Genomic DNA, 12,693 nt, shown 5'->3' on the forward strand with positions numbered 1-12,693 from the left:
CGGGCGGCACATCCACCGCTCCAGCCTCCAGCCCCTCGCCCGAGCTCCCGCCAAGCCCCGGGAAGCAGCACCCGGACCCTCCGCAGCTTTTCGCAGCACGACGGAAATACTGGTCGGCATTATKTTTTACTTTGAAGAGGGAACCAGTATTCTTAAATATGAAAAGGGAAAACTGAATAAAGCAGAAGGTACAGTACAGTTGCGAAGAGGTGACAGTTGCTTACAGTCCTGGTACCAGTTTGAAATTCTTTTTAAGTGAACAAAATGATAAATCCTCCAAACGAGAGAGAGGAAAATTCTCGATGCCGGCTGTTTCAAGTGCATCCATTGCCGGCAATGGACGTTGCGCCAGGACAGCCTAGTCCTGGCTTGAATGAATTAAGAAAAACAAAACCAAACAAGAAGAGGTGATCCCAGCAGACAAGCCCACACCAACGAGCAACGACACCTCGCCCTCAAACCACATCCTGACCCAACATTTTCACCGCGGCCCAGGTGGAGTCAAAGCCTCACCGCGAGGCGCGCGCTCCCGAGGCCTCTCCGGGAGCTCCCGCTCCGGAGCTCTTCACCCTTCAGGCGAGACCCTTCAGGAGCGCCCCCGGTCCTGCTCCTCCGCCCGGGGGCCCTGGAGACCCGCGCGCCCGCTCACCCGCCGCCGCACTCCGTCCCACCTCCCGCCGCCTCCGTGACTTCCCCCCGCACGCACCTCCTGCAGGACCCTGCTCCGCAGGGACGCGGGGGCGCCGCGCGCGCGCTCGCTCCCGGGCGCCGCGTCCCTCCTGCTCTCGCCTTGCCCTCTGTCCKCCTGGGGCTCTCGCCGGGAAGATGCTGCTAGCTGCAGAAGCAAGAGAAGTCCAAGGCACTAAAATATCCAGCAAGCATACTGGGAGAACAGACAAGTATTCAAGTACATTAATTTATACAATTTTACATTCACATTTATTTATCTAATACAATGAAAATACAAAGGAAAAAGTTAAAGTGTCTCCAATAAGTATAAGGATATAGCTAGCTTTTTTTCCATTTTTTTCTTTTTAACTTTTTTAACCCTCTATATTCCACTCATTTTTAAACTACTGTTGTCCAACAACATTTATATATCACAGTGTTTCCACATCAAAACTGATGGTAAGTACATGTCCGCAGGGAACTTTTAAAATTTTTTAAACAATTTAAATTGCTCTAATGCTGCAGTCAAAGCTGTTAATATCTTACTTAAAGCAGTAATGACCTATCAAGCACGGGCTGCACTGCAAGTCCATTCGTGTGCCCCATCACTCTGGAGCCAGGTACGATTGTTTGGGGGAGASGGAGAGGAGGGGGATTTGGACAGCTTTTCTCCTGGGCTTGGTTCTTCAGGGAGAGATGGGGAGCGTGCTAAAGCCTCATGCTAGGATTCACCTCTCCYATCTCAACACAGGTGGATTCAGCCTCGGCCCACAGAGGAATTTTACAGCGAGGCTGCGTTAACCGCCCCCATGACTCATCTTCACAGCTCCCCCTGCGCACGAGAGCGGGACCGCTCGGCCAAAAGCACTGTCCCATCACAGGGATGCCTCATCATCCTCCTCCCCCTGGCAAGTGTGTGGGGAAGCTCCCTTGACAGAGAGCTGACAGCAACGGTGGCAAAAGAGAAATTCCCAGTCTGGCAAGCTCCCAGTTCACTGCAGCACTAGTCGTTGACAGCGGCCCCGTCTCCCTCCCCGTGTCCTGCCCCAGGGTGTAGCCAGCAGGGGCTCCGAGCGTGGCTAAGTGGTCCGCAGGTTGGAGCCGGGGGGGTTGCTGATCGACTTCTGCAAGTTGCCGATGTTGAAGCTCTGCAAAGAGGCGGCACCTACGGGCTGGAACTGGCCCAGGGGCTGCTGTGCTGGGCCCCCCGTCCCGCTCCACGGGGCTGGGAAAGACGCTGCGGGGTAACCGTACTGCTGCGGAGGGCACATGGCCTTGGGGAAGGGACCTAAAGAGGTAGCTGATGCTGCAGAGATGGGCGTAGCACCCAGGGAGGATGTCATAGAGATACAGAGTTGACCTGGCGCCGAGAATTTTCTTGCCATTCCAGGGCCCTGAAAGACAACCCAGCACCCAAAGGAAGTTATTCAGCTGTGCTTGACCACCACAGGCAACCCCCTTGGCCCACACCACGTGGACCACACGGACACRGTGTGCCCCATCTTCCTCTCCGGGCAGCCCATTCCCTGCCACAGCAGGTGGCAAAACCCCAGACATGAAGGACAGAGCCAGCATCCTTCCGGAGCAGCATCCCGGGCGACAGAGAAACTCTCCCCTCGCTGCACGTGGCAGCCTGGCGCACAGCGAGGGCAGCAGCGGCGCGCGGGCGCCGTCGGCCTTACCTCGTAGTTGCTGTGCCCTTTGCCAACTTTCTTGCCAGAGAGGTTCATGGCATCTCGGGCCCAGTTGTCTACCAGCTTGTGCAGGTCGTCCGTGAACGTCCCCTTGCGGCTCGAGGCGATGGCGGGAGGCTGGGCCTGGGGAGCTTGGCTGTTCACGGCAGCCCCGACGGTGTTGGTGCTGCTGGTCCCTGAAACGCAAGGAACGGGAATCACCGCTCTGGTCRTGGAAATCAAAGACTCTTGCTCTAGCGAACTTAATAACTGCGGTAATGGCACAAGGAGAGAGAGCCAGTTAAAATGCCATGCACATTAATCCTACGTTCCAATTCTGGCACGCGCTGAACAGGGAAGTACAAGGATTCCTAGTGTCATTTTTCCAGATTAAACGGTATTTTGTAGGTACGTTTACTTCTCAAGAAGTGCTGCACGCAGTCCTCTTAACAGGGGAACAGCAGCAACCCCCAGCTCGTTRTGGAGGGCAGAGGAGATGAGATCTGAACACCCCACGGCAGCACGGCCAGGCCACTCATCCTATGGCCCTTCATCAGGAGCAGCCACCAGCAACACAAACCAGCTCCAGCTTGGAGGACAACCCTGGTGCTCAGCAAGGAGCAGCGCAGGCAGCTGCTCCACAGGAAGTTATCTCCGCTCCAGAACGAAGGAAAAAAATCCCCTGGATCACACAAGGCAGCACAGCGAGAAACAGCAACCGTTGTCTCCAGTAGCTGCCACATTTCTGTTCCTGAGGATAAGCAGAGGTCCTGCCTTCATCCTCCAGGCAGCCAGGATCGGCAGGGGAAGCCTGCACTGCGTTAAATTCCGCTTTTTGCCTCTAAAAGCATTTTTTGGCTGTTATGTTCAGATTTCCTATGTCAGAAGAACAAGCATTTTGGATGGAAACAACCAAAACAGCTTAAAAGGTGACAGAAATGAGAGCAGCTCTTCCCTGAGCACGCTCTGCAAGTTCCATCCCGTTCCCCGGGCTGACCGCAGGGACACACGGTGCCCTCACACAGACGCCAGGCCTCACTTCTGCTGGAAAGCTCGCTGCAAACCTTCCCGTGGAGAGCACCCAGGAGCAGCTCTGTCCTCGGCAGCCCCGCTGYGCGCCTCGCACCGAGAGCTGCCCTGGGAGGCGAGCCCTGCGCTGCGGCAGCACTACAGGAGGCTGGCTGTGTTCTAGCAAGTGAGCTTCCTAAATCCCTGGCAGCAGGGCAGCGTATCCTGGCTTACCGATGCTCAAGCTGTGCTCAAACCTTAGCCCCTAAGTCTCTTAGGAAGGACGTGGTAAAGGCAGAGCAAACGGGGATTTCCCAAACCTGGTCAGCAGCATCCCCCTCAAACAGGAGGCAGGCAGCGCTGCTTCCAAGCGCCCSTCCTCAGCTCCCTGCTTCCCAAAGTCACTCCCGCGCTTCCCTTCACAGGCCCCCGGGGCTGCAGCTGGGTGTCTAGGAAGCGCTGGGCAGGCTCTCATGAGGAAAGCGGCTGCAAGGGGAGCCCCAGAGGGCCCGGGAGCGACCGGAGCCCCTCGCTGTCCCCTGCCCAACCAGCTCATTCCCCCGAACCGGCGGCCCCGGCTCACGGCACCGTCCACACGGCCTCCCAAGGGACGGGCTCCCATCCCGCAGGAACGCTCCGTGCTCAGCAGTGAACCAGGCAGGGGGTGACCAACTAACTAGCTAAGCCAAGCGCTGCTGCCTTGTCGTGCTGGTGCCCAAGGTGAAGGGGCCCTCCCTGCTGCTCCGTGCTGCCCTCCGGCACAGCTGGCACTGGCCCCGTGGGAAGGAGGGAATCAGGGTCCCCGAGCGGCGGGAGCAGCAGCTCAGGGATGAGTGACAGGGGTGCGCTAGGAGCCGTGAGGAGAATCTGCCAGGAAGTTCTGAGAACCTGGAGCGTGCGGAATGTGCAAAGGGCTTGGAGTACACTGAGTGCAAACAGCAATGATATGGCAGGTGAAATTAGGAKAAAACCAGGCAAAAGCAACAGGCAGATGTACTCAAGAGGAGCGGTCAATAGCAGGAATCACCACGCTCCACTGTGAGGGCTCATGCAGGGACTGGCGCTCCCTCTCTCATGCTCTTCACGATGGCCAATATCTGCTTTGATATTCCACACTTCCCCCTACCCAGGAAGGGTGCAGCTTACAGCCTGGGATCCCMGGCTTCCTCGGGCTGTGGAGGGGAGAGGATTACTCAAGCACAGCCGAGTGTGGTCAGCTCAAAAGAGGATCCAAGAGCATTTTGGAGTGGTTTCGGAAAGGGCTGGGCTTGCTCAGTGSTTGGGGAGCTGGGAGGCAATGAGAACGTTGGCTACAGAAGTGACTAGTTCGGGAGCTCCCATGGCAGGTCCCGGGCAGCCAGCCAAGGGCAGATGAGCCCCTGCTGTTAAAGGTGAGCTATAAAATTACCGGAGCTTCCAGGTAATGAGAGTTTGCAAAAAGTCTCCATGGGAATTTTGCCTCCCAGCTGCAGCATTAGAGCAGAGGGGGCCGTCCCGAAGAGCGTGAGGGGGAAGTGCCTCAACTTGCAGCGTTCAATGGACACGGCGCCCGCATTCCTGCTCAGCCACAGCAGCCGTCCCCCACGTCATGTTCTGCTCGCACGCGAAGGGCGCGCCGCGAAACAGGCTTCTCTCTGCAGCCTGCTACCTGCAGGACCTTCCTTCTGCCCTCTTATCTCCCCCCCACCATAAGCCAACAGATAAAAGGCACCTAGAAAACAATCTTAAATTGCAACCACACGCAGGCATTTCTCAGCGTTTCTTGCTTTGGGAGACACCTTTGAGCTCTCCGGCGGCTCACTCTTTTCTCTTTTAAGATGTTGAAGGAGTCTCTGCAACGGGGTACGTGACAGAGCTGGCAAACCCAGGCAGATCTGTGAACAGAGCAGCTGCTCAGAGGCACCATCGGAGCACGTTACAGCCAGCGACTGCCCCCGAGTGCCCGGGCCGTTAGCAGCGAGCAGAGGGCTCCGCAGCCAAGGGCTGCTCCTTGCCCCCACTGTCTGCAGGAGCAGGAGGCAGGCTATGGAACAGGCTAAGGAAGGAGCACACATGAGAGGGCAAAACAGAGACAGACAGATGCTGTGCTGGAGACAGTCAGGGAGGCAGCGCTTCAGCGACCAGAAAAAAAGCTGATGAGAAGCTTCACGATCAGGAACCGGAGATAACAGAAATAAGATAATTACTACAGAGCTGGTTGCAAGGACAGACTTTTTTCACCATCTTCCCTGAAGCACAAAGAGAGAGTCATTTGTTAAAAGGTAAGAGAAACAGTGAGAAACGTTTAGTATCAGCAAACGGCACGACAAGCTCGGTGAGAAACAGAGGAGAGGGCCGCGCGGGGCTCTGCTCGGCTCGCAGCAGCGCTCTTGCAAGCTGCTGCAGGGACACTCCAGGAAACAAAGCCCAAAATTGCCAGGATTGGTTAATCTGGTGGACTTTCAGAAAAAGACGCCCTCCCCTTCCCACCATTTGCTGCATTTATTCTTCGAAATTCCCAAACTGTAGGGAAGAATGCCAGCAAATGTTATGGCTACCCCGAAAGGAAGAAGCAGGGACATCTGCTGCTTCTGTCCRGAAGTGGAAAGGGCTCTAACAGCCCCAAACGTAGGAATATTTCACAAAAGGGGGCGATTTTGACAGGCTTTTGCRGCTTGCTGCCGCTTGTTCCCAGCTCTCCCGGAGCAGAGGAGCGGCCGGGCCTGTTCCCGGCGCGCGGTGCCGCTCTGTTTCTCCCGCCGCCCGGTTAAACGCGTMGGTCTCTGCTCCGCTTCCCGCTGCCGCCTCCCCGTGTGCGTCGGCTCCGGCCGGCGCTGCCCGCGAGGGGCCGGGGCTCCGGGAAGCGGGCGGCCCGCGCCGGGCCCGGCCTCTGCCACAGCCACCGGCATTCCCAGGACAGCTACAAGACGCTTCCCAAAAGGAATCCCTGCCACTCAGCGGCCATCCCATGAGCAGGCCATACGCATGCCAGAGGATTCCTTTTATAACCCGATGATGTGCAATTTGCAGCCAGGCCAGGCCTTATAAGTGCATGATGCACTCTCATGCTCTTCAGCCCATTGCCAGTTCCAGAAATGGAAGGACTGTTCTTTACACTCCCACCCCAAAAAGGCACAGGCCGGGCTAGAGAATTTTTAAAAGTTGGCTTTGGTAAGAATTTAACTTCTTCCCAGAAAGATGCCATAAATCTTTGCATCGCAAACGGCAATTAGCGCACATGAAACTTCCAGCTAAAACCAGTTAAGGACACTCGCTTTGCAGGCCCGGAGGAGAATTACACACCCATTAGGATTTAACCCCCCAGTCCAGCGAGGGCAGGTATCCCTGCAATTCCTCAGCGCCAGGAGCAGCCCCCGCGGGCGGGACGGAGGCGGCCGCGTCGCCGCTGTCTCTGCGGGAGGCYGGGGCGAGTCGCTGCCTCGGCCGAAAGGCAGCCCGCGCCGCCAGGGCTTCCCAGCAGCGCCTCCGGAGAGCACCCGGAGCTTCCTAAAGCCCGCAGCATTCCAGGGGTGGGCACAAGGGTCGGACATCCGCGGGGTGCAGCCGGCAGAGGCAGCCCGGGGCAGCGGCAGCGCCCGATGCCAAGCAGCGCAGCAGCAGCAGCAGCAGCAGCAGCAGCCGCCCCAGCTCGAGCGTGTCGGTTTGGGGCTCTCTTTTCCTCTGGCCTCATGCAAGTGCAAGGCAAAGAACGGTCAGAGCGACTGGAAGGCAACTTGTGTGGGTTGACAGCATGTCCGAAAAAAAAAAAATCTCTTTTCCCATCTTCGCTGCTACTTGTGGATTATTTTGCCTGTCTCCTAGTCTCAGGAGGAATTTCTAAACCTGGGCCCATTAGTAACTTAAGATCTCTTGAGTCTTCTTGAAAACATTTTACAGATGTATTTAAACCCCTCAGCACTTTGATCTTTTACTATCCTGCTAATAAACCCAGGTCAGCTTTAACTGCCTCCAGGAGGCGTGGATGCTCTGCACTGCAGTCAGCACTCATGCTGACAGCGCGACAAAGCTCACCCTGCTTGCACAGTAGTTTTACTGCTGGGAGAAGTAAAACTTTCCCTATCAGTTACAATAGCACTACCCCAGTGAAAGAATAATTTGGGAAACACAAACCTTCCTCGTTGTTCCCTTCCAAGTCTCACGCTGAAGCCTAATTACTAGGCAGGCCAAAAGCAGAGGCCCCTGGACCTACATCTTGCAGCCTCTCCCCAGGTCCTGCCATTTCGCTGAACCAGCCACACAGGTTTCCACCCAAAGCTTCAGAAATTGGTGTCTGTCGCTCTGAGTTTATTAACAGAGAGTTCCTGACACGAGAACCCAAACTTCTAAAGGTGCAAGAGCCAAGAGCAGCTCAGCCGAGCCATGGGAATGGGAGGGGAGGGAATACAAAGTGGTAGATGAGAATGGGCTGCATGAAACAGTCAGATCCAAGCAGCAGAAAAAAAACCAACAACAAAAAAGAAAGACAGAACAAAAACCAGACAAGGAAGGAGTAAAGGTGTTACACACAAAGAGCCAAGCAGGGCGTACTCAGAAATCGGGTCCTCCTGCCACCAGGCTTGAAGGTCACTCTCTCAGACGCACAGTTAAACTTCGCACAGCCTGTGGGAAAACAAAACGGGAAGAACAGAGAGAGGAGAGGAGAAGAGACAGAACACCACTACAGGATGTTAGCAACTCGAGGTTGGAGGAGTGAAATGCATCAACATGGCACACAAGAACAAGCCTCAGAGTGGGCCAAGGAGTAGGGAGACACTATATACGGAGCAGAGAGACTCCTTCCAGTATGTTGGGGCATCAGGACAAGTTTGCTGTGCTCATCTCTGGCATATAACCCAACTGAAAGGTTGCTGCCCATAGGACGGCCAAATCCTGGCAGAAATGCCCAATGAGAAAAGCTACTGGGCAAGTCTAAGTATATGGATGCACAAGTAGCTCCAATGTACTTGAAACAGTTCATAAAAAAAAGAATCTCTAGGAAAATTTCCTTCCAAAAGCCTTTTTCCATTTTCTGTTTGTATTTCTCTAGTTCTAGCAAAACCGCTTAATAGAATTGAGGTATTGAATTCAACAGAAAAACGCTTCAAAATGTTGTTAAAGGATAAAAACTGGAACAGCTACATTCAAAAGCAGTAAAGGAATCATAACCTATCATTCCCTCAATGACTGGCAGTAAAACTTTCCCTTGAAAATAAATCATAAATGAGTCTTCAAGAAATTATTTAATAATATCTTAACAAATTACAAGTAATCCGTGACTTGAGCAAGGTGAGCACTTTTTTCTAACCATTCCATCCTCTTCCTTCCAGATGACTCTTGAATGCACAACTGCAGACCATGACTCTCTTACCTCAGATTACTAGAAATCTCCACTGTTAGAAAGAGCCAAAGCAGTTTTGACATCTTAAGGACTTTCAGTGTCTTCTGAAATCTCCTTCCATTTCAATTATCTGTTTATACAAARGCTGCTCCTCCCTTTCCTTAAATCTCACTTCACATTTGCCTTCCCATTCTCATCTGTCTCTTCATCCTTTCATTTCAGCTCTTAGTTAGTGCTTTTCTTCCCGATCAGAAGAATACTGCTGCTATGAGTGTGTTCTCCTTAGTGCTTTCATTAGAGAGGGGGTCATACACTAGGTATTCATCACTCCAGCAAAAGCTTCCACTCACTTCACTTACGCAGGAACCTAGAAATCTAGTTGCAAAAAATCATTCTTTTTAATCTCCAAGCACAGCTCAAGTGCCCAGTGGAGTTCACAATACGTGTTAAAATCAATTATCATCAGGTTGAGCGCTCCTCAAGAAGAACCCTGGTGCCAAGCTTGGCACTGCTTCCAGCTCAAGTCTTACCTTGGCCTGGTGCAGAAAGGCTTGGTACCGAGAGGGCACCATCACTGGTGAAGGCAGAGTAGAGGTTCTCGCTGGAAGGTGAAGGTTTGAGGGGCTGTAACAAATGGTTCTGGCCCGTCTCCGGCCCGCTWCCGGGAGGGAGAAGAGTCTGCTGCGGGGGCAGGACCGACGGCGCGCTCTGAGCTGACAAATTGCCTACRGGAAACACCAAGAGAGACCTTCAATGCTTCAGTTTTCCTCAATCATTTTCAACGTTTTTGTCATTGCTCCCCATGGGCAGCAGAAGGAACAGAGGAAAGTCTGACTTGAACATGCAGTGGGGAGCGAAGTCGCTATCAGGTAACCAAAACGCTTGCTTGAGCTATGATGCCAGTGATCCTTTCCTACTGACACTTCCTCCTCATTCAGTTTAGAGAGGATATACAAACACTACTCCATAGGAATTAATCTACTGAGCCAATAGTCATACTTTGACATCTATCAGCTTTTTAAAAAAAATATTTTATTTCTGAAGTATAAGAATACTAGCAGTACTATGCTCAAGTGCTACTACAGTAGAGAGAGAAAACAGTATCTCAGAATTCAAGCAGAGAGACCGGATCCATTCTGCAAAATCAGATCCAGGAGGGAAGGAGAAAAGCTTATCCAAAATGCAAAGTTTTATTCCCTGTGCTCTAATTTTATACTTTTCTTTCCGGAAAGGATATTCCCCAGTCCCCCTAATCAGAGCCCTGTGACTAGTCCCTACAAAATAAAATCCACAACTTCAATACACTGACGTTTTGGTTTACAAGCTAGCAAAAGCCATTTGAAAGTTTTTAAACATCTCTCTCACAAGATAATAACTTAAAGAGCTCAGCACGAGACAGAACCAACACCAGGCTCTCTACGTTTAAAGTCACAGGGACACTCAAAAGACTTGGAGAAAGTCCTACCCGATAGCTGCGGGCTCTTATTTCCCTGGGAGCTGCTACGACTGGACTTGCTGCTCTTTCCCTTAGTGGGTCGTCTCCTCCTTCCCGAAAGGGGTGCAGCYGGGGGGATAATTACTGCAGGGGGGACCTTCCCCAGCTTCGTGTAGAGCGATTCAATCTCCTGCTTCTGGCGGCTCTGCAGCTCCTGGATCTCTTTAAGGTGCCTAAAAAGTCACAGAAGAAAATTATTTTAAAAATATTGTATGTCTAAATCATACTGAAAATTATATATATATATATTTTTATATATATATTTATATATATATATATATATATATATATATATATACACACACACACACACGCACAATCCTCTCTCTCCTCCATCAAAAAAGAACCCGGGACTTTGTTAGTGGTCAAGCTCCCGCTAACACACAAGACAGGCTGAATTGCATCTTGACCCCAAATATCCACTGAACACATATGGCAGAACACTTGCACATACACATTCTCCACTGCGGTCTAATTGTGGCCAGAATTCCAATACGAAGTTCCCAATATTGTACTTATAAAGGCGGGATAAGCACAAGTACAAAGAGGAACATACACCTACTACAGAAGATCTGACCATTCAACAGACTTCATGTAAGTGCTGCAGGGCTAACTAATCATTCATTTGCTGAGAGCCATGGCCTAGGAGACTTTCATGTTACTATTCCATTGAATCTTCAGAACTGTTATATGCACACAATATGAAATTCCCTATTCCTATTAAAAAAAAAGTAAATATTTCCAACATAAACAAGTTAATAGGCTCCATTGCTTGACTTTTAAGCTTTTTTCCTAAAATAACAGGGATTCTTGAGGAGGACAGAAATTTTGGAAATGTCAGAAGTGCAGCTTAGAAATGCAGGGCTGTTGTCACTTAAAGTAAGACATCAGTATTTCCAATAGCTACTAAATTTCAATGATACACAAGAACTATAAACCTACATAGTCTCATCCAATCTGTATATGAACACACACAGAAAGACTATGTATTAGAAAATGAAGCTTAGCAAATGTGCCTATGGATTTCTGGAATAATTCCGTACTTCTCTACCTCTAATGTATCTTTCTTACCATGCAAACACTGACAACCAGTCCTGACACTTAGCAAAATATTTCATCTTTTGAAGCAGTTTTTTTTAAATAAAAAGCATAGTCTAGATGAAAAGAAGTTTAKGTAGCCTTTGTTGCATATATTGCACATGACTGCCTTTTTTAAAAAAAAAAGGCTAAAAAAGGAAAGAAAGGGGAAAAACAGAACAGGAACAAGTCTTACTTCTCCCGTAACCGACGCAATTCCAATTTCAAGTCCTCATCTTCAATATCCGACTCGTTATCACTGCTCATGTAAGAAGAGTTGAACGAGTTGCTAAGGCTCTGGACAGGGAGGCTGATCTTTGAGCCCAGGTGCTGGAGGGAGTCTGGGCTCCCTGAGCCCTCATCCATCTCCTTGGCCATGCCGCTCAGGAAGGCGGCCTCCAGCTCCAAGGATGGGCCGTTCATGTGCGGGGACTGCCTGGCCTCCAGCTCCTTCTGAGGAGCTGCAGCCGAAGCTGCAACTTGTTCCAAGTCCACAGGGAGAGGAAGAGTCACTGGCTCCTTCTCTGCGCAGGTGACCTCATCCTGAGTCTTGGACACTGAGAAGCGCCCCACTTGATCCGTCGTCGTCGTCACCTGGAAGCGCCCGACCTTAGTGGGCTGCCCAGCATCTACGGGCAGCTGCACCGCGGGAAGCGGGTGAGGAACACCATCGACCACGTCCAAGGATGAGCCAGCAACAGCCTCACTTTTCCGACTGCCGGCCTGCTTTACCAGTGTACTCTCTGGGCTGCTGCCAGAAAGAGATGATGATTCAGAGGAGGTGGTTTCAAATTGCCCTGGCTTCGTTTCAGGTTTGTCACTCTCTTTTAGCACATCATCTACGGCCACCGAGACCTAGGAGAGAATCGCAAATCAAGAGACTTTGAGTTCTTTGATACGTGGTGCTTGGATTTACCTCCCAAAAGGAAGAAGGACCTGACAGGGGAAAATAATTAGCTTTTTTCCAATGTCACATGGACAGTTGCTTCCTCCCTCCAAGGACCAAGCCACCACACAAAGGCAGCAGTTCTAGGTAATCTGGATGATTTAACTCCAAGAAACCTAACATTCCTTCACAGGCAGGACACAAACTGAATATCCCAGCACTAACCCAACCAAAGCATCAGAGGCCAAGGCCAACAGTAACACAGCTAAGGCCTGGCATGATGAAGGGCTCTCTTCATAGGCTACACCTGCATAATCGAGCCCAAACTCTGCCCTGAAAGGGGACAGTGTCTGAGCAGAACACTGCATTGGAAGCTCAATACAAACATTTTCTCTCAGCTAAAAAATGTCTACCAAGAGACAAACTGAGTTGGCAATAGGCAGTAAGGATTCTGGATCAACGACCCGATCAGTTTAACATTTCCTACCTGAAAACGTCCCATTTTAAGAACACCAGCTCCTGCTGTGGTGGCCATAGCACTGCTCTCTCCACCACATGATGCYGAAGC

At 51.4% G+C, this 12,693-nt stretch overlaps 1 protein-coding gene across 1 annotated transcript in view; it reads right to left on the minus strand.

The window, feature by feature from the left end:
• Window positions 1-848: 848 nt before the first annotated feature.
• The window catches only part of WNK1 (WNK lysine deficient protein kinase 1), a 110,173-nt gene continuing 98,328 nt past the window's right edge, over window positions 849-12,693 (minus strand). Inside the window, exons 26-33 of the mRNA XM_026052151.1 lie at window positions 12,613-12,692; window positions 11,436-12,094; window positions 10,133-10,335; window positions 9,198-9,392; window positions 7,878-7,949; window positions 5,537-5,578; window positions 2,352-2,539; window positions 849-2,063 (exon numbers count right to left, since the gene is read on the minus strand). Coding sequence (XP_025907936.1) covers window positions 1,749-2,063; window positions 2,352-2,539; window positions 5,537-5,578; window positions 7,878-7,949; window positions 9,198-9,392; window positions 10,133-10,335; window positions 11,436-12,094; window positions 12,613-12,692 — 1,754 coding nt within the window. The 3' untranslated portion in view covers window positions 849-1,748. The remainder of the gene's footprint in view (window positions 2,064-2,351; window positions 2,540-5,536; window positions 5,579-7,877; window positions 7,950-9,197; window positions 9,393-10,132; window positions 10,336-11,435; window positions 12,095-12,612; window position 12,693) is intronic.

The sequence above is a fragment of the Nothoprocta perdicaria genome, unplaced genomic scaffold (genome assembly GCF_003342845.1).
Source record: "Nothoprocta perdicaria isolate Ctin4 unplaced genomic scaffold, notPer1 scaffold_84, whole genome shotgun sequence".
NCBI lineage: Eukaryota > Metazoa > Chordata > Aves > Tinamiformes > Tinamidae > Nothoprocta > Nothoprocta perdicaria.